General features: G+C 42.1%; 1 protein-coding gene across 3 annotated transcripts in view; it reads right to left on the bottom strand.

The window, feature by feature from the left end:
• The window catches only part of LOC122551780 (contactin-associated protein-like 5), a 1290980-nt gene that overhangs the window by 118772 nt on the left and 1145327 nt on the right, over positions 1 to 26881 (bottom strand). For all 3 annotated transcript variants that reach the window (XM_043694243.2, XM_087989330.1, XM_043694244.2), the window contains 2 exons: positions 17427 to 17666; positions 6553 to 6777 (listed from right to left, as the gene is read on the bottom strand). In XM_043694243.2, coding sequence (XP_043550178.2) covers positions 6553 to 6777; positions 17427 to 17666 — 465 coding nt within the window. The remainder of the gene's footprint in view (positions 1 to 6552; positions 6778 to 17426; positions 17667 to 26881) is intronic.

Below are 26881 nucleotides of genomic sequence, written 5' to 3'. Positions count from 1 at the left end.
AGAATTATACCCTTTTGTTTGGATTGTCAGTCTGCACTTTTCCTTACAAAATAAATCACTTCACGCTTCATATTTGAATAAGCATTGATGATCAACATTATTTGTATTTATAATTGAGAAAACATGCATTTAATGAAAAAAGATATTTTTAAAAACTTGGTTTGTACAGGTGTACTATTACTATAATGATCTTTGTGGTGAAGTCTGAAACATAAATCGTTAACTTGGCCAGGTAGAAGTAGTCTTATTGCAAGATCGTTAGTTTTTTTTACCTAAAAACTGAAAAGGGTTCTTCTGTTTGTTTATCTTACTCTTTGAATCTGAAACCTGAAAAATAAAAGTAAACACCAACAACATTGCTTCAGAGATCTGAAAGCTTATTGTAAAAATATTATGTCATTTTGGAAAAAATACATTAATTACTTTGTCAACTGTAGAGCAGAGCAAGTGCAAGCAAAAGGGATAAGGTATGAGAATTCATTACCAAATTGGAGATAATGAGAAAAACAAGCACTACTAATGGTGAGACGGTTACTAATTATTGATTGTTTATCATCACTCAGTATTTCTATAATGACTCAAGATACTTTCTCAATACTACATTTCAGGTACTGGCTAAAAATCAGAATAGAAAATAGAAAACTGCTAACATTAGATTTTGTAGATCGATGTTTTATCTTCATGTATAATGGTCTCTCAATTCTGTCTTGTGCCTCTTCATGACACAGATGCTGCCTTAATGTCTCTTACATTCCCATGATGTCCCATACCCTCTTTGTGTCCTCTTGTACAGTCATATAACTTCTCATTCAGTCATTTCTCTGGGCAAACCTCGGAATATTTCTTGAACTGAGCACTACAAGTAACCATCCAACAATCTAATAGCGCTGTCATATTCAAAGGCACTTGACACCACGAAAATACTTTCCTCCACAAGCCCGTATGAAATGATAAACAGCAGTTTGACACCTGAGGGGATTTAAAAATACTTCTCAGTTGGAATACCAAAAACAGAAAATCATTGAACAACTTCTTTAGACACTCATGTAGAGTTCAGCACATTTTTAAACTTAGGCAGACATTCATATTGACACAGATATCAACACAAACTCTTGGAAATGTCAACAATGTAAGCGATTAAAAGGGAAAATACCCAGATATCCTTTTTAAAATCACAGATGCTTCACTTCCATTTGAAATTGATTGATTGTCACTCAGTGAAGTAAAACCAGTTACTTGCGTTTTGTTAGATTAAATGATTGAGCCATTCAGTTTTCAAAGTTAAAGGTAGCTCAATATTTAAATCTTAGTCTATTGCTATTTGTCTCATCATCATTTCACTTTCTCCATTGGAAAAAGTACTGTAATGCATGCCAACAGTTTCACAACAGTGGTCAAAATAATGGTCAAGTTATCTTTGCACAACAGAACTTAATGAGTAATTGCTACATTAAAAATACATCTACAATATACTATAGCTTCTAATAGTGATACGTGAAGGTACCAAACTGATTGCAGACTTATCTATCAAAATATTCCAGACTCTTCAAAGATATCCCCTTGTGGTCATGAAACTGCAAACCTGATTGGGTTCTTTTTTGAACTTTAAAAACTTATATTAGCACATGAAAATAGCTTGAGGAAGATAGTTCAAAAGTATGATGGTTTTCACAATGGCAACTGTGGTTTCAAAGATCATATATAGAGACTTTGTACCAAACACACTTTGGGAAAGGCACTGGATTTACAGTCAAAAATCATAAATTATTTGACTTTCTTGACCTCACCTCCTCCTCTCTAGGGCATGAAGATTTAGCCCTATGGTTTTTAATTCAGAAAAGTTCTGTGATGTAACCAAGAGATCCCGTGAAGAGAGACATAGTCAAAATAGATGAGCTGGTTTAACATTTCGGAGGAAGTAAGGACTGCAGATGCTGGAGATCAGAGTTGAGAGTATGGTGCTGGAAGAGCACAGTCACTCAGGCAGCATCCGAGAAGCAGGAGAATCGACGTTTTAGGCAAAAGCCCTTCATTAAGAATGTTGGGGAGTAGGGGGAGGCTGAGACATAAATAGGAGGGAGGGGTGGGGCTGGGGGGAGATAGCTGGGAAAGCAATAGGTTGATAAATGTGAGGGATGATGGTGGTAAGGCAGAGTGGAGGGTAGAGCGGATAGATGGGAAGGAGGATGGACAGGTAGGACTGTTCAAGAGGGCAGTGCCAAGTTTGAGGGTTGGATCTGGGATAAGGGAGATGAGGAAACAAGTGAAATAGATGTTGATGTCATGTGGTTGGAGGGTCCCAAGGCAGAAGATGAGACATTCTTCCTGCAGGGTGGCTAGGATTTGATGGTGGAGGAGGTGCAGGACTTGCATGTCCTTGGCGGAGTGGAAGGGGAGTTGGAGTGGTCGGCCACAGGGTGTGGGGTTGTTTGGTGTGTGTGCTCCAGAAGCTCCCCACCCCACATTCTGGATGAAGGGCTTTTGCCCGAAACGTCAACTCTCCTGTTTCTTGGATGCTGCCTGACTTGCTGTGTTTTCTCAGTGCCACACTTTTTGACTTTAGTTTAACATGTATTTGACGAAAGATTGACTAGGACACAATATTTTTCTGTCCATTGATTGAGGAAATCTGACCAATCCAACCCATAAGCCAATGACAGCAGTAACCCTAAAGTATCATTAATACCACAGCAGAATATTTCAGATGCTATAAATCTGAAACAGAAAATGGTCGACATACTCAGCAGGTATAGCAGCATCTCTAAAGACAGAAAGAAATCTGACAACCCTTCATCAGAACTGTCAAATAATTCCTATTCTTCAGATAGAATGCTTCCACTATTTACTACTTTTATTTTTTGAGTATCAGGAGTGAATTACTGACAATTCGTCATGTTGCGGTTGTAAAGAACATTGGTGAGGCCACACATGGAGTACTGTGTACAGTTATAGGAAGGATATTATTAAATTGGAAAGGTTTCAGAAATGATTAGCAAGGATGTTGCCGGGACTGGAAGGGTTCAGTTATAAGGAGAGGCTGGATAGGCTGGGATGCTTCTCACTGGAGAGTAGGAGGTAGAAAGGTGACTTTATGGAAGTTTATAAAATCACAAAGGACATAAATAATGTGAATAGTAAAGGTCATTTCCTAAGGGTAGGGAAGTTCAAAACTAGAGGGCATAATTTTAAGGTGAGAGGCGAAAGGTTTACAAGGGACCTGAGGGGCAGCCTTTTCACAGATGGTGGTTCGTATGTGGAATGAACTGTCCAGAGAAGTGGCAGATGTAGGTTCACCTACAACATTTAAAAGACATTTGGACAGATACATGAATAGGAAAGGTTTAGAGGGCCAAACGCAGGCAAATGGGTCTGGTTTAGTTTGGGAAGCTTGCTCAGCATGAATGAGTTGGACCAAAAGATCTGCTCCATACTGTATGTTTCTATATGTGGCTCATCATTGTCTGATTATATCTGATCCGATTGTCGGGCCTAGTCTCCTCTACTCCCTATAAACTTAGGCTCCCTTTTTAATCAAGAAACTATTAAACTCAGCCAGAAGTGGATTCAATTGCTCCTCTCTGCTGCTCACTGGGGAGGATGCTAATAACTACCAATCCTCTGAGTGAGAAGAAAATGTTCCACAAATCTAAATAAATGGGTGGCATTCTCTCAAAATCTACACTTTCATGTCTCCTCAGGATCTCATGTTTTATACAAACATATAAATTAGGAACAGAATAAATAGGTCACTTGGATCCTTGAGCCGGTTCCATCAATGGACACACTCCTAACCTTTTCATCACAACATATTCTCTTCATCCCATAATTGGTTGAAGGAATCTTCTCTGAACTGCTTCCCATGCAATTATTTATGAAGAGCAAAACTGAACACTGATGTGATTCAACCAAAGCTCTGTGTAACTGTAACAGAACCTCCCTCCATTTATATCAATTCCTCTTGCAATAAACACAAAATTCTATTTACCTTCCTACACTCAAAGCAAATACTAGCTCAACGTTTAAATCTCAGTCCAAAGATAACAAAATGATTTTCTATTACATTTGTCTAATACATTACTTCACTTTCTCCAGACAGAAAAGCATTGTAATGCATGCCAACACTTTCACAATGGCAGTCAGAACAATGGTCAAATTATCTTTGCAGAATGGAACTCCATGATTAATTGTTGCATTAAAAATGCATCCACAACAAAAAGTCTAATAGTGATATTTGAAGGTGCGAAACTGATTTTAAATCTCTTATCAAAATATTCTAGACTCCTCAGCAGACATGCCTGTGTGATTCTGAAACCTGATGGTTTTTGTTTTGTGCTTTCACATCAGCACATGAAAGTAGTATGAAAACCATTTTTGATCCATGTACCACAACACCTAGATCCTTCTATTCTGAAGAGTTCTGCAATCTCTCTATATTTAAATAACATACTGCCTTTCTATTCTTCCCAACAAAGCAACTTTCACAAGTTCCCACATATTACACAATTTTCCATTTTTTGCCCACTCACTTTGCCTATTCATATTCCTTTGAAGACTTGGTATATTCTCTGTACAACTTACTCACTTATCTACTTGGTTGGTAAGGTGCCTCAATGGTTAGCACTGCTGCCTCACAGCACTGGGGACCTGCATTCAATTCCATCCTCAGGTGACTGTGTGGTGTCTGCACATTCTCCCTATGTTTCCTCCCACATTCCAAAGATGAATAGGTTAGATGGATTGGCCATGCTAAATTGGCCCATAATGTTCAGGGATGTGTAGGTTAGGTGGATGAGCCATGGGAACTACAGGGACGGAGTGGGTCTGGGTGGGATACTGTTCAGACTGGGCCAAATAGCCTGCTTCTACTCTGTAGGGATTCTATACCTTTATGCCATCAGTAAATTTAGCAACAGATATTCCAGCTCTTCATTCAATTTATTGATACGTACGACAAATTGTTGAAGTGCCAGCAATGTTCCCTGAGTAATCCATTAGTTACATTTTGTACAGCCAACAGTGATACATTTATCCATTACTCAATTTTTATTAGCTAATCAAACCATTATGTAAGTTAACATATTACTCCGGATAAAATTTTATATCTGTGCAGTAACCTGTGATGCATCAGCCATCTTATCAAATGACTTTTGGAAGGCCAATTCTACTACATCTATAGGTTCTTCTTTTCCAGTGTTGCTTGTTACATCCTGAAAGAGTTGTTTTATCTTCATCAAACAGATTTTCCCTTCCACTAAACCATGTTGACTCTTCCTGATTGCATTATGATCGTCTGATATTGGAATACAATATATAATCAATAATAATCTAAATCTAGGGGAAAACCATCTGGACTGTTTCAGATCAGAGTTTCAACAGAGCCTAGAATCACGAATGTTAAATAATTTACAAAATTGTGATGACAAGGTTCAGAATAGAAGTCATCCTCTTGAAGCACAACTGTGCATCTTGTGAGGACAGTTTGGAGAGCAGCATTAATGACAGTCACATGGATCTGGGTCTGAAGTCATGCACAGATTGGATCAGACAGTAATAATATATTTCCTTCCCCAGAATACATGAGTGAACAGAATGGATTTCTATTTGTTAAATTACAATCTGGTAGCTCTGTAGAACCTACTACCGACAGTAGATTTTTAAGGATTCTCTTTCAGGTTTGCTTAACTTGAGGTAAATCCTCTAGCTGCCACGGTGAAAATGAACTCATGTACCTACATTCTTTAGATTAGATTAGATTTAATTCCCTACAGTATGGAAACAGGCCCTTCAGCCCAACAAGTTCACCCAGACCCATTCCCCTAACTTATATTTACCCCTACTAATGCATCTAATAGGGTGAAAGTGAGGACTGCAGATGCTGGAGATCAGAGTCCAGATTAGAGTGGCTTTTGCCAGAAACGTCGATTTTCCTGCTCCTTGGATGCTGCCTACCTGCTGTGCTTTTCCAGCACCATTCTAATCTAATACGTCTAACACTATGGGCAATTTGGCATGGCCAATTCACCTAACCTGCACATCTTTTGGACTGTGGGAGGAAACTGTAGTACCTGGAGGAAACCCACGCACACACAGGGAGAATGTGCAAACTCATAGAACATAGAACAATACAGCGCAGAACAGGCCCTTCAGTCCTCGATGTCGCGCCGACCTGTGAACTATTCTCAGCTCGCCCCCCTACACTATCCAAAAATCATCCATGTGCTTATCTAAGGATTGTTTAAATCTTCCTAATGTGGCTGAGTTGACTACATTAGCAGGTAGGGCATTCCACGCTCTTACCACTCTCTGTGTAAAGAATTCCACACAGACAGTCACCCAAGGCGGGAATCCGAATCCTGGTCCCTAGCACTATGAGGCAGCAGTGCTAACCACTAAGCCACCGTGAGGCCCTTGGTCTAGACCTCTGCATTAATGGTCCAGTAACGTAAGCACAATGCTGCCTTATCCCACAGACACTTGTTGCCTTATACTTAAAATTGTACAATTACATTTGAAGCTTTGCAGGAAGAACATCTGCACTTCATTCAATCTTACCATTTTGGAGTAGTATCACAGCCAAATACTCCTCATGGTAGCTGTCCACGTACAGCAGGATGCTGGGTGCACGTGTCGTTCGGAAGCTGAAAGCCGTGTTCTCTGTGGAAATTGTCCTGTCCATATAGATGGCAGATAAATGCGCACTTAGATTCTTAGCAAGCCCATAAGACTCCTGGAAGTTGTAGATCAGGGACGTTCCAACCTCGAAAATAGCAGAAACCTCTGTGAAAAAAGAGATTGTGTCATGTAAATAAGAATACACAGCAATTTCATTAACTACTGTCTCCAGTAAAATTGGTACCTTTATTCTGAATGCCATAAATATTCCATTTGGAGACTAACAAACCATGATTTGTTTTGAAACTTAATTGTGTCATGAATGTAAATGGTGAGAATCACAGATATAAATCAGACAGATTTCCAGTTTATACCTCTATGGGTATGTTACCATCCTAGCAATCTAAACAGCTTCAAAATGTGATTTGAATTCAATTGTGAAGGTTTCAGAATTTGAATTCAATTAAAAACAAATTGGCAATAGACAGCAGGTGTCAGTACGAGTGAGAATGAAGCTGTCAGATTGTTGTAAAAGTCCAACTGATTCACTGGTTTCCTTTGGGAAAGGAAATCTGTTGCCCTTAGCCTGTTATGAACCGTGCCATAATGATTTACTCTTATGAGGTTTCTACTGTGACTGAGCAGACCATAGAGCTAATCATGAAGAAGACCCTGCTGCTTCTGAAGGTAACAAGAGATGCACAAAAATGCTCCTTTTGCCAGCAATGCCTAAGATGTATTGGGGGATAGAGAATGTCTAAGGGGGATGTCTAAGGGGGATAGAGAAGAACAGAATATGATTTAAATGGAAAAAAAAACTGCAGAAAGCTGGCCGGGGTGGTACTTGTGCATGGAACACAAAAAGCATATAGGTAATAAGGAGGGCGAATGGAATGTTGGCCCTTATTTCGCGGTGGCGGGGGGGGGGGGTGTTGGAGTTTAAGAGTAGGGAAGTCGCACTGCAACTGCACAAGGTGCAGTAGAGGGATCAACTGTTCCAGGGAAAAGGCAGGAAAGTGGACCCGAGGAATGTCGAATCAGATATGATCTTATTGATTGGTAGAGCAGTCTCGAGGGCCCAAACTGCATTCTTCTTATTATGCTCTCACAAACTTAAAATTATGACAATCAAATATTTTATCTCTTCTAAGAAGTTGTCCTCCATCTATAACCTCGCATGCGTGGAGTGGGACAGTGGCTCAGTGGTCAGCACTACTGCCTCACAGCGCCAGGCACCTGGGTTCAATCCTCGGATGATTGCCTGTGTGGAGTTTACACATTCCCCTCACATCTGCGTGGGTTTCCTTCCACAGTCCATATATGTGCAGGTTAGGTGGATTGCCCACAGTATCCAGGGATGTGCAGGCTAGGTGGGTCAGCCATGAGAAATACAGGGATAGGGTGGTTGGGATGCTTTTTGGAGGGTTGGTGTGGGCTTGATAGGCTGAATAGCCTGCTTCCGCACTGTAGGGATTCTAAAACAGTCATCTGTTATTAAAGTGCAAAGTATGTTGCTTGTATAAGAATAAAGATTTTATTTTCCTCCTGCTATAGTGCAAGAAAGATTGAACCTCTGGCACTGAATCCACTCCCTCCTTGGTATCAGCCCTGTTTAGCAGTTGGACGTGTAACCAACCGCTGTATGTATAACAGTACAAGCCTGAATTCAGAGATTTTTGAGTATGTAATCCAGGTTGACACTTTAGTACAAAACTGAAAGAAATGATGAACTGTTAAATTGAGGTTCTCTCTGTCCTCAGATAAAGATGTGAGTATGATATGGCAAAATGATACTATGTTAATACCTGAAGAAGAGCAGGGGATTTCAACTCAATGAAACAATTAATCTCCAGTGATATCTCTCACTCTTTTGTCTCTCCTCTGCTTTCATTCACAAAAGTGTTCCACCTCTCTCACCTTCTTTAAAACTCTGTCTTGTTGTCTCTTATTTTAGTCATTGTTCATGGCTCCTCCTGCTATGGTTCTGTATCAAATACTTGTCTGATTTGTGCCTTTTGATGTTTTAAAGTTAGTTATAAATACAAGTTGTTGTTGTCATTGGATACGCGCCAGCTAAAGATGCATCTCAAAATCTGTTGTGTCTATAAACTTACATGTGGAAGGCTGGTAAGAACAACTAGTCTTCTTACTGATTATTTCCAACCCCTGTCCCGTCTTCTCTTCCTCCAATACTGCCTCCATCCCTTTTTGCCCTTTCTACCTCCAAATCCCTACTCAAGGATAAGTGGCTTCTTTTGCATCATCTTTCAAACTAAGATGATGATGCCGGGAAGGACAAGAACAACAAACATGTGGGAACATCAGAACTTGCTGGTTCGCATTAAAGTCACTCAGCTTTTGTGGCATGGAACTTTATTACCATCCTTTCATTGCTACTGAGTCAAAATACTGGAACCACTTCCTGAAATGTGGGTGCATCTTAGACTGCACTTTAAGAAGACAGATCACCATCTCCTTAACATGATCTCCAATGAATGGGAAGTTAATAATGATCTGCCCAATACCGTGAAAGAAATTAGAGAAACTTCTTGACATTCAATTTAATTGATGAGTAAGTTCATGTTGTTGGTATTTTATTCCTATTTAGTTCATAGAGCCTCCACATTTAACTAAGAGTACAAGTCCAAGGGGAATAGTTACCTCAGTTGGCTGGATGGCTGGTGTGTGATGCAGAATGATACCAACAGTGTGGTTCAATTCCCATATTGGCTGAGCTTACCAGACAGGAATCTCCCTCTCAACTTCTCCCCTTGCCTGAAGTGTAGTGACACTCAGGTTAAACCATCATCAAGGTGGTAAAAACAATGACTGCAGATGCTGGAAACCAGATTCTGGATCAGTGGTGCACCACTGATCCTTAAACCATCATCAGTCAACTCATTCTAATGAAAGAGTAGTCCTATAGTCCGGTAGGATTATGGCATCATTACCTTTACTTTTACAAGTAAATAAATCTTTCACCAGATCACTGAAGTCGTACACTTCCACAATCATTTGAAATAAGGACAAGATAAAAATAACTGAAGTGAATGATCAATTCCTCACCCACTATGAAAAGAAAATTCTGTCCCTTGCAGAAGACTAAGGTCACTCCTGCAAGGTGACATTCAAGTTCCCCCAAATGAGGAAGTACCATTCATTATTCCACTGACACTCTATTGTAACATTAACCACAATATCAGTGTATAACCACAATATCACAATATCAGTAACATTAACCACAATATTTGCCTACCACTTTCTGATCATTGGCCACTGTATGGTGTCTTGCAGATACCAGGGGAATGTCCATGAACTTACTGCAGAAGTGGCTCGATGTGGAAGGTTATAGATTGATAGCCTCTCAAGATAACGAATAGAGTTATTTTTTGTGGGTTATCGCTCAAAAAATATGTAATGAGGGCTTTTATAGGTTGTACTCTTTGTTGCCTAAGCTCCTAGTCCTGAAATTTCCTCACTACAGTCCATCAACTCTCTGCATTTCTTCTTTAAAATCCTGCTTAAATCCGACCCATTGAAGAGACAATATAATTCCTTTTGTATCTCAGTGTCAAACTTGTTGTTTATAAGGCTCCTGGAAACTGCCTACAGAACACATTATTACATTAAGGAGCTACATAGGCACAAGTTGCTTTGAAGACTGACATACTCTGTAAGTGAAGGGTGAACCAACTGTGGCCTATTTATAACATGAACAAACAACATTATACTTTCTTATATAGATCTAGTCGGCTAGTCAAACCCATGGAAAGTATTGGCCAAAAGCCATGAATTAGCAAGACTATTGTCTATGAGCATATACTACTTCTCATTTATATGCAAACCAAATTCACGAATGTACAATTAAAATATTGGCATTTAAAGTCTCAAATTTGCTGTTAGTGCAGTTGCTGCAGCTTTCTACTTTGACTCAAAAGCTGCTGTCAAGTGCTTGTTAGTGGACAACATAATGAAAGCAACGGCACATTGCTGTTTTAGAATTGAGTAATTTTCACAGCAAATGCTACAATGGGGGAATGATGACTTCACTTTATCTTTCAGTGCATATGAAAGAGCAAGTAAGCACAGCTGCTTCTGGCAAAATACATGGAGCACTTAAGATCCTGGAACCAGCAACTTTGAAGATTAAACACATGCAAATAAAAGAGAAAGGAAAAGATTACATTTATATGGTACATTTCACAAAAAAGAGTCAGGCACCCCCAAAGTTATATTTCAGTTAATGAAGAATTTTTGAAGTTCTGGCATTGACAACCATCCTTGAAGTTGAGAAGGACATCTACTCAGAGATATAGGATTTTGCACTAGATCTTCAGATGACTGGAAAAATCAATTCTTCACCCACAAGTCCTTGGGGACATGGTCCATGAAGTAGAATACCTTTTCTTTTAATGTTTGAGTCAACATGGACAGCTCTGGCCAATGTTGTCTGTCAATATTAGTAAAGTATTTCAAAATGTTGTTCAGAGTCAAACTCTTTTATTTATTCATTCATAGGATATAACCATCACTGAAACAGTTGTCAATATCGGATGAGGCTGGCAGTATCTGGTGTTGTAACCTCTGCTGTCACTCCGAGTGGGAGAACGTATTCCTTCTCTGCATCAACCCATTCACCATGATCTATAGATCTCCCTTCACTTTTCTATTTCTCCTTATCTGCCATGTCCAGTATAAGTCTCAAATATCACACAGGGCAGCTCTTGGCTGTTAATGTTTGACTGGGTGCACAACAGCCTTTTGGGGTGGCAGGGTGACTCAGTGATTAGCATTGCTGCCTCACAGTGCCAGAGACACCATTGGGCAACTGTCTGTGACGGGTTTGTATGAGTTTCTGCATGAGTTTCCTCTGGGTGCTCCAGCATCCTCCCACAGTCCTCAAAGATCAGCAAGGCCGCCTTTGTTTGGAACTGCAGAAAATGGGGGAGATACGAAATGAGTATTTTGCATCAGTATTTAGTGTGGAAAAGGATATGGAAGATATATACTGTAGGGAAATAGATGGTGACATCTTGCAAAATGTCCATATTACAGAGGAGGAAATGCTGGATGCCTTGAAACGGGTAAAGGTGGATAAATCCCCAGCACCTGATCAGGTGTACCCTAGAACTTTGTGGGAAGCTAGAGAAATGATTGCTGGGCCTCTTGCTGAGATATTTGTATCATCGATAGTCACAGGTAAGGTGCTGGAAGACTGGAAATTGGCTAACATGGTGCCACTGTTTAAGAAGGGCGGTAAGGACAAGCCAGGGAACTACAGACAAGAGAGCCTGACCTCAGTGGTGGGCAGGTTGTTGGAGGGAATCCTGAGGGACAGGATGTACATGTATTTGGAAAGGCAAGGACTGATTAGGGATAACATGGCTTTGTGCATGGGAAATCATGTCTCACAAAATTAATTGAGTGTTTTGAAGAAGTAACAAAGAGGATTGATGAGGATAGAGCAGTAGATGTGATCTATATGGACTTCAATAAGGTATTCGGCAAGGTTCCCCATGGGAGACTGATTAGCAAGGTTAGATCTCATGGAATATAGGGAGAATTAGCCATTTGGATACAGAACTGGCTCAAAGGTAGAAGACAGAGGGTGGTGGTGGAGGGTTGTTTTTCAGACTGGAGGCCTGTGACCAGTGGAGTGACACAAGGATTGGTGCTGAGTCATCTACTTTTTGTCATTTACATAAAGGATTTGGATGCGAGTTTGCAGATGACACCGAAATTGGAGGTGTAGTGGACAGTGAAGAGGGTTACCTCAGATTACAACAGGATCTTGACCAGATGGGCCAATGGGCTGAGAAGTGGCAAATGGAGTTTAATTCAGATAAATGCGAGGTGCTGCATTTTGGGGAAGCAAATCTTAGCAGGATTTATATACTTAATGATAAGGTCCTGGAGAGTGTTGCTGAACAAAGAGACCTTGGAGTGCAGGTTCATTGCTACTTGAAAGTGGAGTCACTGGTAGATAGGATAGTGAAGAAGGCGTTTGGTATGCTTTCCTTTATTAGTCAGAGTATTGAGTACAGGAGTTAGGAGGTCATGTTGCGGCTGTACAGGACACTAGTTAGGCCACTGTTGGAACATTGCGTGCAATTCTGGTCTCCTTCCTATCAGAAAGATGTTGTGAAACTTGAAAGAGTTCAGAAAAGATTTCCAAGGATGTTGCCAGGGTTGGAGGATTTGAGCTATAGGGAGAGGCTGAGGAGTGACCTTATAGAGGTTTGCAAATTATGAGGGGCATGGATAGGGTAAATAGGCAAAATCTTTTCCCTGGGGTCGGGGAGCCCAGAACTAGTGGGCATAGGTTTAGGGTGAGAGGGGAAAGATATAAAAGAGACCCACGGGGCAACTTTTTCATACAGAGGGTGGTACATGTATGGAATGAGTTGCCAGAGGTAGTGGTGAAGGATGGTACAATTGCAACATTTAAGAGGCATTTGGATGGGTATATAAATAGGAAGGGTTTGGAAGGATATGGGCCGGGTACTGGCAGGTGGGACTAGATTGGGTTGGGATATCTGGTCAGCATGGATCAGTTGGAGCGAAGGGTCTATTTCCATGCTGTACATCCCTATGACTCTATGTGCACGTTAGATGGATTGACCAAGCTAAATTGCCCATAGGCTTAGGTGGATTAGCCATGTGAAAATGCAGGGTCTCAGGGATAGTATAGGTGTGTGGTGTGTCAATGCTGTGGCTTTAAGAAGTGTATTTTTGCTAGTTTCTTTTAAGAGACCGATTTAATGAGAGGTGACAAGCAAACTGTGGTCATGTAAACAGCTTGTGAAGCCTTTTTTGTATTTTAAAAGTTGGAACAATATAGGCAGCCTGGATGGGTGTGGCCAGCTCTCACAGACCAGGATTTCTAGATTTTCAAGCTTTTAGATTCAGAAGCTGCTGGAGTCTTGAAGAAGTAGAAGCTTTTTTATTGCCTCTCTCAGTTACAACTAGAAACTTGGGTTTCTCTTTCTACTGCTGGTGTTGCATGTGAGAAAATCAGTTTTCTGAATTTGCTTTGTGTTTATGGGATGTTACTACACTGGAACAGTTCATTAGTAACAGTTAATGTCTCTATTAATCTGTTAAGTTTTCCATTAGTGTTGTTATTCTAAGTTTTTTTTGTTTTACTGTATTTTAACTATGGGGTTTGAATAAATTGTGGTTTGCTTAACGTTGTATAGTTTGACCTATTGAATTGCATCTGGAACACAGCACTTTACATTTGTCTTTAAAATAAGAAGAGTTTAGGGTCTCAGCTGCCTTCCTAAAAAATATTGAGGGGATCTGGTATGGTCCATAACAGTGGGATGCTCTTAAGAGGGTCAGCGTGGATTTGACAGGCTGAATGACCTGCTCCACACTGTAGGGATTCTTTGATTCTAGTATGATGATGGTGCCAGGAATCATTGGATGCCCTGACAGTGGCAAGTACTCCCAGGAATGGCAAGTGAGGGAATCACGTTGGCATTGGATGAAAGGAGCACCAATGGATCACAGGACTTGGTTGTTTTGGTGAGTGTGTGTTGTTAGACCAAGAGAAGTTACATCGACCCTTTCATGAAACTTGACAGAAATGACAATTAGTTGATTTCTCGTAAAATTCAACTCCATGTCATTTTACTTGGCCGCATTGACAACTGTTAAGTTGACGAACACTGGATATTCATGTGATCATGGCGGTCTGTGAGGTACAATGTAACAAAGGCCTAGCAAAGGGCAGAATTGATAGGAACTTCCCATACCAACCTTGGGTACGAATTTTCCATGAACACGGGCTCTGAGGCAGCAATGGCAGTCATGGGGCTCAGACTGAACTCTAACTTTTTGAGGACCCTTTTGGATTTCCGTTTTTCCTTCTTTCTGTAAGGAGTGGCCTCCTGGACTGCTCTTTGGAGTTCGATTGCTGCCTCAAATAAAAACCGTGAAATGGTCTTGGTCTTTTAGTTGGTTATTGGTCTTTTTTTGTCAAAAAGAAACTGACTTTTCATCAACTCCCCCACCATTCAACTCCTGCACAAAATGCTTTTCAAAACATCAAGAATGCAGTTCCATGCCTTCCACAGCACCTGCAAATAGCTACAAAGTCTATCGGCTACCTTTTATTTGGCATCTGTTTTTAAACAATTACAGAACACCACACTGACAGCAATTATATCCAAGGAGAACCTGTGTACATTAAAGATCCTTCTACAGAGTGCAAATGTAAACTAAACCAGCAAAGCTTTAAAGATAGATTCATTCTATTCTTCTCTCAGAATAAGTGACTTGAGGCCAGGAAGATGTTCCCATAATCGTTAATTCAATCTGAGATGCTTGATTTATGATTTCTCAGTAATTAATTGAAGATCGGTTCTCTCAATAAACCTGTAATAATCATTTCCCCAGCTTTATTGTGGTGCAATCAACACATTAAGGGAATAGTGTTAATGATAATTGCTGCTACAAAACATGACAAAATAGCAGCTTGCTTTTCTGCACAAGTCTGTAACAGAAGTCAGTGGGGAGATGGATTCCTCTCATTACTGTTTGCGGAGACAAAATGGACTTATTGTTGAAACACTCTTTTGTTTGATTTTTCTTGCAAAATGGCTGCAGCATTTTAAAAGAAATTCACAGGAGCCATAATTGAAAAGAAATACATTTGAAAAGGAGGACATTCAAAAACAGTATCTTGCTTGTCGTCCGAGCATTTAATGATCTATATTTGCCTTGGCCTAGATATTGGTATGACTTGGATTTTCAAAAGTTCACATTTGTTTAAAAATCGGTTCCTGATTCTCCTCCTCCCTATATCTCCTTTACTCAGCTCACAGACCCCAGATACCTTAGTTCTTTCTCAATTCTAGACTTGTGTACATTCTCCAGTTTGACTGCTTTACCATGAGCAGACATATCTTCAATTGTCTAGATCCTCTACCCTGAAATTCCCTCTCCAAATTCCTTCAATTTATAGTTCTTCATCATTAAGTCTTTTCCCTCAAATCTCTTTGACAACAGAAAAAGGAAAAAGCAAGGTGATGGAGAATTTTGAATGTGTTTGAAAATGTTTATATTGAACCAACATTGTAGTGGTTAGGGGCTAGGATACACCATGATGTTGGTGACCCACTGTGTTCTCACAAGGATGGCGCAGTGGCATAGTGATTAGAACTGCTGCCAGGGATCTGGGTTTGATTCCTATCTTGGGTGACCATCTATGTGGAGTTTGCACGTTCTCTCCGTGTCTGTGTGTGTTTCTGCTGGGTGCTTCGGTTTCCTCCCCCAGTCCAAAGTGGTGCAGGTTAGACGGATTAGCTATGGTAAATGCGGGGTTATGGGGATATGTCGGGGTGGGGGGGGGGAGGCTGGGTCTGGGTGGGATTCCCTTCACTGGTCAGTGCAGAATCGATGCACTGTAGGGATACCATGATTCATGTGATAGGGTCTTGTGGCATCATGTGCTTCATGGCCTAAGCAAGCAAGAGAGATTGTTGGGGGAGGCGGAGGAGTTTGGACACTGGGAGAATGTCCTAAACAACACTACATCTGGCAAGTTGTCAATAAGGGGCACACAACAAACATTCCCCTTTTGTCAGATATTAAACACAAGTGCAGTCTTCTATACTTCTAAATTCTTATGTTCTCTGGAGTTTAGAAAGATGGAGTTTGGAAGCATAAGAGGAAACTTCATTGTGACATAGGGACTTCTAAAGGGTCATGACAGGGGTTAGGGGCTAGAAGGAGAATGGGGACATGGCCTTAAGATAAGGGAGCTATCATTTAGATTTACAATGAGGAGAAATGACTTCACTCAAGCAGTTGTGAATATTTGTGAATGGTCCATCATTGAGTACATTGAAGACTGGAGTAGACAGACGTTTTAACATCTCAGACAGTCAAGGAACTTAGAGGATGGGGCAGGAAGGTAGAGTTGAAAGCCATCAGTCATGATCATATTAAATGGTAGAGCAAGCTCGATGGGCCGAATGGTTGACTCCTTTTTTTAAATATTCATGTGGTCAAAGATCCCAAAATGTCGCATCGAGGGAGGGGCAAAAGGCTTCTCCTGCAGCCCTGGCCACTATTTATTCCTTAGCCCAGAACAAAGAAAGCACCTTATCTGGTCACTATTTTCATTGCCGTTGGGGGGACTTAGCTGTGAAAAACGTTCCTGCTGCATTTTTCGCGACATTCTCTTTAATGATGTATGCTGCAAGTGAAAAGCAATAGGCATTCAGATAAAAGAAATCATCTATTAAGTCTAATTTGTCAAAAGCTTCTATTCCTCATGGTTCAGTGGTTAACTAATACAAAACAAGAACGGAAAAGGATGAAGATTAGTCTGGAGGAAGGAGCAAGCATCTGGTCAATAAAAACCTTTTCCATCTGTAAATGTGTTTTCTACTTTATTCCACATCACCCCCAAAATATTAAGCATCCTGATAGATCCCAGTTATAGAGTACTTTATCTCAATTACAGTCTGCTCTGTTCATTACCATCTTTCAGTTCTGTTGTTAAGTTCATTCTCACCTCATTTCCACTTTTTTTGCCATCTGTTTCAGGCATCTGAATCTTCTGGTTATAAAATAATTAACAGGAATGAAAATTTCCGAGGACTGTGACTTGGGATAATATGTAAAACACAGGGAGATGGTTGTAAGTCAAACACATACAAATATGGTTTCTTGTATCGACAGGTTTTAATGATGCTGTTAAATAGAAATATTTATAAATACATCAATATGTTTATGAATATATAGAAATAGAAAGATAAGGTTGAGAGTCTCCATTTAAGTTCAAGATGTTGCATAATTACCTTTCTTGCAGAATGGTCCATCATAAGCAGAGGAGGTGCAGTTGCATGAATAACCATTGTATTTCTCTATACATTGTCCTCCATTGTGGCATAGGTTGCCATAGCTTGTACAGTGCCCCGGGCATCCTGGATTAACTCCAGGGGTCATCCTCGCCCGTTCTTCAAGATCAAGGTTCACTCCATTCAGTTGCAAAGCTCGAATGCATCCAAGGAATCCTTTCTGTCTTGAGGCCGTGCCTCCTGTAATTAAATGGCTGGAAATTAGAATGGCACTTCATGTCACGTCAGCTCATAATTTAAAAAACACAATGTAATACAAATAACTTTGCATTCGTTAGATTGTGGAACCTGAAATCATGAAAGTCAAAATAAAGCTCGAAGCCCAGACCAGAATCGAGGCGAGTCCTGGTCGATGGACAGTGTAGACTAGATGGGCTGAATGGCCTGCTTTCATGCTGTAGGGATTTGACGATTCCTTCCCACCAGCACCATAAAGTAGCAGATGCTTTTTCAATTAACAAGAGTCAGCTAAATATCCAAACCAGAATGGGACTGAAAGTTAGAAGGCTAAAGCCTGAAGTAGATGTTGAGATACTTCATGAGATACAATGTATTCTCTTCGGTAATATCACTTCCAATTCTACAGATTCTGTGTTCATTCGATTTTCACATATCTGGGACAGAGATATTGTATGCTATCATTGCAGTGATGGAAAAATTTATATTTTATGCCTTTGTTGACTGAAGCATATTGGGTGGAATATTTTAAAGGGTATAAGTGACATGGGCTGTGGCAGAATTAGCTAACAGGTCAGATGGGGGTATCTCCATATTTGGTGTCTCCCCTGCCATCATCTATGGTTATCATAGTGATGCAGCAGGTTCTCACGGGGCACCGGCAAGTTGTCAGTTAAAGCTTGTTAAGGCACTAGTTGACAAATCACCTCATTAATATCCAGACATTTACTTTAAGATCTAGCTTTTTAGCTTATTATCTTACCAAACTCGCCAAACAAGCTAGACATTGAGAAACCAGAGCAATACCTGGTAGCTTCAACTCGCTGCTTGCTTTGAACGACTTCCTTAGAGTCATAGAGTCAAAGTCGTACAGCATGGAAACAGGCCTTTCAGCCCAACTCATCCATGCCAACCAGGTTTCCTGAATTGAACTAGTCCCATTTGCCTGCATTTGGCCCATATCTCTCTAAACCTTTTCTATTCATGTGCCTGCCCAAATGTCTTTTAAACATTCTAACTGTAACTGCATCTATCACTTCCTTTGGCAGCTCATTCAACATATGAACCACCCTCTGTATGGAAACACTGCCCCTCAAGTCCCTTCTAAATCTTTCTCCTCTAACCTTAAACCTATGACTTCTAGTTTTGGACACCTTTACCCTGTGGAAAAGATCTTTGCTATTCACTTTATCTATGTCCATCATGATTTTATAAACCTCTATAAGGGCACCTCTTAACCTCCAGGGGAAAAAAGTGCTATCCTCTCCTTACCAGGCACCAACATTTCCTGGCAGGCTCGATGTGGACTCCACATCCACTGACAATGGCATTTGATATGTGCTGGCCACAAAAAACTCTCATGGCACACTTCAGATCCAGTTAAAGGATATTATGTTACTTCATTGTTGAACCAGCAACTATCACTGTGTGCTCATGGACCACCCCTCTGGCCTTTTCACTCCCTCTCATAACACATCCTCACTTAGAGCCCATCTCATTGTTCACAGCATACTGCTTTGCCTTGCCTTTCCTTTTAGTGCTTTGCCCATCAGCCACAGATACAAGATTCCTATTATTTGTCATGCCTTGTCCTTTAGCACAGACACAATGGAAGGAAGCTAGTCGTGGTTGTCAGCAGGCTTTAGTCAAGTTAATGGGGATAGCTCAGAGAAAGTGAGGACTGCAGATGCTGGAGATCAGAGTCAAAACATGTGGTGTTGGAAAAGCACAGCCAGTGAGGCAGCATCCGAAGAGCAGGAAAGTTGACGTTTTGAGCATTAACTCATTAAACTCCCTTGTTGGATCCATGCCGCCCCCACCAACCCACCCTCCACTACTGGCACCTTCCCTTGCCACCACAAGAGGTGTAAAACCTGCGCCCACACCTCCCCCCTTAGCTCCATCCAAGGCCCCCACAGATCCTTCCACATCATGAAAGGATTTTCCTGCACCTCCAAACACCTCATCTACTGTGTCCGTTGATCTCGCTGTGGTCTCCTTTACATTGGGGAGACAGGACGCCAGCTTGCGGAACGTTTCAGAGAACATCTCTGGGACTCACGCACCAATCAAGTCCACCGGCCTGTGGCCAAACACTTCAACACCCTCTCCCACTCTGCCAAAGACATGTAAGTCCTGGGCTTCCTCCATGCCAAGTTCTACCCAGTTGACACCTGGAGGAACATCGCCTCATCTTCCGCCTCAGGACCCTCCAACCACACAGGATCGATGTCGATTTCACCAGTTTCCTCATCTTCCATCCCCACACCTTATCCCAGAACTAACCATCCAACTCAGCACGGCGGCACAGTGGCACAGTGGTTAGCACTGTTGCCTCACAGCGCCAGAGACCTGGGTTCAATCCCCACCTCAGGTGACTGACTGTGTGGAGTTTGCACATTCTCCCCGTGTCTGCACTCTGTGTGCTCCAATTTCCTCCCACAGTCCAAAGATGTGCAGGTCAGGTGAATTGGCCATGCTAAATTGCCCGTAGTGCTAGGTGAAGGGATAAATGTAGGGGAATGGGTCTGGGTGGGTTGCGGGTCGGTGTGGACTTGTTGGGCCGAAGGGCCTGTTTCCACACTGTAAGTGATCTAACTCTAACACCACCCTGTTGAACTGTCCTACCTATCCACTCCAACCTCCTCCCTGACCTATCACCATCACCCCCCCCACTTTCATCTACCTATCGCATTCCCCAGCCCCATCCCCCTTCCATTTATCTCTCAGCTCCCTTGGTGCACACCAAGCCCCCACCACATTCCTGAGGGAGAGCTTATGCCTGAAACGTCGACTCTCCTGCTCCTCGGATGCTGGCTGACTGGCTGTGCTTTTCCAGCACCACACTTTTTGACTCTTAATGGGGATGGCCATTGCTCAGTGGGGTTTGGCACTGTCATTTAAGGGCAGCCTCTGATGCCAGTTCAAGGGCTTGAAAATGGTCAGTCAGCTGCTCTGGAAGGTCAGATTCAGGATCCTCCCCACATATCATGCCACCTACCACCGGTGCTGAATCTTTCTGTTCAACTGGGTCAGCTTTTCTCCTGGAATGAGAGATAGGGAGATGAAAGTGGAGATGGTGTAGAGACAACTTGAGTGAGTGAGTAGACAGAGTAGAAGGCATGCAGAGTTAGCAGTGTCCAGGGTTGGCATGGGTGAGAGGGAGTGGAGAAGATGTTGCAGGCATTTTGGCAGCATGCTGACACAATGGTTAGCACTGCTGCCTAACAGCACCAGGGACCCCTGTTCAATTCCAGCCTTGGGTGACCTTTTGTGTGGAGTTTGCACATTCTCCCCGTGTCTGTGTAAGTTTCCACTGGGTGCTCCAATTTCCTCCCACAGGCCAAAGATGTGCAGGTTAGATTGACTGGCTATGCTAACTTGCCCATAGTGTTCAGGGATGTGCAAGGTGGATGGTTTTAGCCATGGTAAATGTAGGGTTACAAGGATAGAAGGGTAGCTAGGTCTGAGTTGCATGCTTTTTGGAGGGCCAGTATGGACTCGCTAGGCCAAATGGTTTCTTTATGCAATGTGGGGATTCTATGTATCTGTGATTGGTGACAGTAGCAGAGCAAGAGACTTGGTACTGATAATAGCAGTGAATGTGAGGTATGAGAGAGAAGATGGGGGAACTATATCTGGCCGAGTACAAGAGGGTCATTAACCTTCTTCCTAAAGTGTTGGTCATTCCTCCCGATAGTGAAGACTGCTTTGATCCAGGTGACCACCTCAGACATGCAGGCATGGTTTGGTGTCGTGGTTTCCACTCCTGATCCGGCGGGGGGGGTGGGTGGGGGGTGGAGATGTTTCACCTCTGCACCATCCTATCCAGCTGGATATCATGACCCTACTTTGGCCCACAAAGTAGGGTCATGATATCCCTCCGTATGCTATATTTGGAGTAAATGGCAGGAAACGGCAGCTCCAGACTGACAGTACTTCCCCTGATGTACAACAGGCCTTTAACGATGGTCTGGGAACAAAGGATGCAGGTGAATTCTGAGATATCCACTGGGTGCCAGATTGTTCTGGGCATAGTGTGTGGTAAGATGGAGCTGGAATTATGGGTGAGAAACACCACAGGAGTGCAGTAACGGTGAGAGAACTTGACAGGGTTAGTGATGAAAAACTCTCAAAAACACTTGGACTTGGGTGAAAAAAATGTTACAGCCTATTGTTTCTTTCTCAGGAACCCTTGGAAACTGGTTTTGAAGTACGAGCTTACAAAGTCATAGTCTTAGAGCACCATAACCTCGCCATAATTATCTCAGGAATATAGAAGAAATTCTAAATGAAGTGCAAGCCACTTTGCACGTGCTCTGCTGAATGAAAGCAGTTCCCTGGTCAAATGACCTTTTGATTTTCATCACAACTGAGACTACATTTTCTATTTGCCATGGTTCACCTGTCTATAGTGTAGGGTGTGCTAAGCTCTCTGTCTGTCGGGACAACTGCAGAGTTGGCAGACATCTTTGATGTTCAGTGGCACCACTATTGTTTGTAACAATAGCATGCTCCAGACTACAGTTGCAAGTGAACTTGCCACTACTCAAGTTCTGCAGAAACAAGGACCCATCTTAATAATCTTCAAAAGTCTAATTAATTATCAAGTGACAAAGTAGTGGGTTCAACATCAGAATGGTGTATCATGATAATGCAATAATGGTGAGAGACACATGATGAAGTAGAGTAAACCAGGAGGGAACAGAAACTTGAACCCAGTATTGAGGGAACGTGTGTAAAGATTAAACTGTATGTATAATGCTCTTTCAGAAAGTTCTTAAAATTCCAGCAGCATTACTTGGGAATTAGTGCCCAAACATGAAGTGGAATAAAAGCCTCAGCTTTGCTCATTCCACTTTCTGAGCCAAAGGGTTGTTGGTTCAAGGACCACTCTGGGATTCTAAGTGCACACTTTCAGTTGACTATTCATGTGCATTTCTAAAGGATTACAATAAATCACCAGAGGTGCACCAATTCGAGAAGATGCCAAACTGATTCACCATCTGACCATTCTGGTATAATGCTAAAGCAAAAATTTGACAGCACTTCCGTTTTCCCTAAGAAGAAAAACGAATTGAATGGGCCAATTTCCATCTCTTAACCAACACAACCTAAAGTGTCATCCACCTCATCAGTGGGACTGAATGCACACAAAAAATAACTGATACTTTCATTTCTACTATACCCAGAGCACTTCAACATGGATATGAAACATGTTTGAACTTTCACAAGGCATGATGGGGCTGTGCAAATAAAATTGTTTTCATTTATACATTTTCTAAAAATGTGATTAAGCCATCAGCTGCAAAAACGTTCTATACTTTTATCAATCCAACAGAGGTCTGGCTTGGGATCCATTTCCTCGTTTCTGTGATATGGGTTTAAATGGAACACTGCTGCTCTTAACTGTAAAAGTGTCAGGTGAGACTTGCAGGCAGTGCACCAAGATCCCTCAGCCTTACATCACAGAATCAGGGCATCTGCTCCCCATTAATATCCTGGTTACAGGTTTCTCCAGCTGTCCTTTACATTGCCCATTTAACATTTATTTTAAATGTGCGTAGTCCGAAAAATAACAATGCCTTTTGAACTGTTCTCAAAGCACAGGACCTTACCCATGAAACTGACCACGAGCAACACCTGATAATGTTCCACAGAGAATCATAGAATCCTTGCAGTGTGGAAGCAAGCCCTTCAGCTCATGGAGGTCACACCAACACCCCTCCCCCACTCTGCCCATGACCCTGCATTTCTCTAGGCTAATCCATATAGCCTGCACAGCCCTGGACACTATGGGCCAATTCAGAGTGGCCAACCCTAAGGTCTGAGGAAGGGTCACTCGACCCGGAATATGAACTCTGATTTCTCTCCACAGATGTTGCCAGACCTGCTGAGCTTTTTCCCAGCGGCTTCTGCTTTTGTTGCAAAGTTGGTTGATCCAGCTTGAGCAGCCATTATTTGTTTCGAGGATGCAGGCGTTAACAAAAAGCTGTGGGAGGTCTTGATTGAGAGAAAATGGAGAAAATGCCTCCAGAGGAAGGAGGACTGTTGGGAATATTGGAACAGATATGACACATTCAGCCACTCATGGAGGGCATGGCTGGTCTCAGACAAATATCCACCTATGCCTTGTACTTACAGGTTGTCTACTTTATACATCTCAGAATTAACCCCAGAGAACAATGAACCAATGTCTCGTTGTAAAAGTAGTCTCTGCTGCCACAAAATGTCTGCACTCATGCTTTGAGCAACCTCTGTGCTGCTTGTTTTCTTTGGTTTGAGCCTACACCCAGGGGCTTTCAATCAAGCACAGACAGCATAGACCAGTTACCAATCAAACACAGAACAACTGAACCACATCATCTATCATTTATGGAGGAGAGTTCCAAACCTCAATCATTATTTGTATGTGGAGTTCCTTCCTAATGGGAGACTTGAACACAGGGATTGGGTGTAAAATAAAAATCACAGAGGAGATAAGGAGGATAATTTTATGCAGAACACTCTTCTGATATGGAATGCACTGCCTTAAAGAATGATGGAAGCATATTTAATTTCAAATTTCAAAGGGGAATTGAATGTACACTTGAAGTGGAAAGATCTATTAGTCAATGGAAAAGAGGATTGGAACTTATTGGAAGGACTTTTACCTATGGTACATGATTGTATCATCACATTATTTCTCAATACCACTGAGTCTATTAACCATGAGGAGAATGTGCAAACTCCACACAGTCACCCGAGGGTGTAATCGAACCTGGGTCCTTGGTGCTATGAGGCAGCAGTGCTAACCACTGAGTGACTATGTCATTCTTGCCAGATACTGATTACAATGCTTCTAATGTTGAGCAAATATCTTAGAGGACAGTTCAATGGCATCAGTAAAGGAATGTAAAGGCACAAAGCATAAAAGACAGAGGGGATGTAATATAGTATCACGGATAGAGAATTGGGTAATGAATAGAAGACAGAGAGTTGGGATAAAAGGGCTGTTTTCAGAATGGAGACCTGTAACTTGTGGAGTGCCACAAGAAACAGTACTGAGTCCACAATTACAACATATATATCAATGACTCAGATGAGGAAAATGAATGTACACTTGCCAAGTTTGTAGATGACACAATAAGACAAATGGTGAGGATGATACCGTGAGTCCGAAGACTAACATAGGCACATTAAGCAAATGGGCAAAAACATTGGTAAATGGAATATAATGTGGTTAAATGTGGAGCTATTCACTTTGGCAGGAAGAATAGATGAGCTGAATATTATTTAAATTGTAAAAGATTGCAGAAAGCTACAGAGCAGAAAGACTTGGGAGTCCTTGTCCATGGATTACAAAGGTTAACATTTGAGTTCACTGGGTAAGGAAAGGTGAACAGAATATTGTTTCAAAGGGAATGAAATGTAAAAATAAGGAGATTTTGCAAAAACTATGCAATGTAGTTTACCGCTAACAGCTTTGGGCCTCTTATAAAAAGAAAGATGTACTATCATTCCAGACAGTCCAAAGGAGGTTCACTAGGCTGAGACTAAGAGAGGAGGAACAATGTTATGAGGAGAAGTTTAGGCTTGCACTCATTGGAATTTAGAAGTACATGAGGCCACCTTACTGAAATATACAGGATTGGTAGATAGGAAAAGGCTGTTTCTCTTTGTGGGGAAAGTCGAAGACTTCTCTGATGTCAGTGCAAAGAGCTGCACATCTAAGTCAAAAATTAGGAAATTTTTTTTTTCTTTCAGTGGGTAATGAATTTACATAGAACATAGGACAGTACAGCACAGGAACAGGCCCCTCAGCCCGAACATGACGTGAAATTAAACTAATCCCTTCCGCCTGCCCTTGGTCCACATTCTTTGCATAGTTATGTGCTTATCCAGAAGTCTCATAAACACCTCTATTGCATCTGCCACCTCCATGACACCAGGAAGCAAGTTCGAGACTCCTACCATCCTCTCTGTAAAAAACACTTGCCCCCACATCCTCTTTGAACTTTCTCCCTCTCATCTTAAATGCATGCCCCCCGGTATTAGAATCTGTGGAATTCTTTACCACAGAGTACTGTTGAGGCTGTGTGGCTATCAAGGCTGAGATACATAAATATTCAATCTGTAAGGGAATCAAGGGTTACGGGTAAATGTCAAAAAGTGGAGTTGCGGATCATCAGATTAGTCATAATCTCATTGAACAACAGAGCAGACTTGATGGGTTGGCTGGTCTATTTATTCTCCTTTATTTTATGGTCAGAGCCAAAAAACATACCAACTCTCTCCAGATTGTAATAAATTGTAGTTAATTGTGAGCTGAAAATGCGTAGCTGGAAAAGCGCAGCGGGTCAGGCAGCATCCAAGGAGCAGGAGAATCGACGTTTCGGGCATGAGCCCTTCTTCAGGAATGAGGAAAGTGTGCCCAGCAGGCTAAGATAAAAGGTAGGGAGGAGGGACTTGGGGGAGGGGCGTTGGAAATGCGATAGGTGGAAGGAAGTCAAGGTGAGGGTGATAGGCCGGAGTGGGGTGGGGGCGGAGAGGTCAGGAAGAAGATTGCAGGTTAGGAAGGTGGTGCTGAGTTCGAGGATTGGGACTGAGACAAGGTAGGAGGAGGGGAAATGAGGAAACTGGAGAAATCTGAGTTCATCCCTTGTGGTTGGAGGGTTCCTAGGCGGAAGATGAGGCGCTCTTCCTCCAGCCGTCATGTTGCTATGGTCTGGCGATGGAGGAGTCCAAGGACCTGCATGTCCTTGGTGGAGTGGGAGGGGGAGTTGAAGTGTTGAAGCACGGGGTGGTTGGGTTAGTTGGTCCGGGTGTCCCGGAGGTGTTCTCTGAAACGTTCCGCAAGTAGGCGGCCTGTCTCCCCAATATAGAGGAGGCCACAACGGGTGCAGCGGATGCAGTAAATGATGTGTGTGTGGAGGTGCAGGTGAATTTGTCGAGAATATGGAAGGATCCCTTGGGGCCTTGGAGGGAAGTAAGGGGGGAGGTGTGAGTGCAAGTTTTGCATTTCTTGGGGCTGCAGGGGAAGGTGCCGGGAGTGGAGGTTGGATTGGTGGGGGGTGTGGACCTGACAAGGCAGTCACGGAGGGAGTGGTCTTTTCAGAACGTTGATAGGGGAGGGGAGGGAAATATATCCCTGGTGGTGGGATCCGTTTGGAGGTGGCGGAAATGACGAATGATGATACGATGTATATGGAGGTTGGTGGGGTGGTAGGTGGGGACTG

This window comes from Chiloscyllium plagiosum, unplaced genomic scaffold (genome assembly GCF_037043375.1).
Source record: "Chiloscyllium plagiosum isolate Xiang-an unplaced genomic scaffold, Cpla_swu_hap1 HiC_scaffold_7, whole genome shotgun sequence".
In the NCBI taxonomy this organism is placed as follows: domain Eukaryota; kingdom Metazoa; phylum Chordata; class Chondrichthyes; order Orectolobiformes; family Hemiscylliidae; genus Chiloscyllium; species Chiloscyllium plagiosum.
Note: the sequence above shows the minus strand (reverse complement) of the source record. Positions and strands in the feature narration are given on the sequence as shown.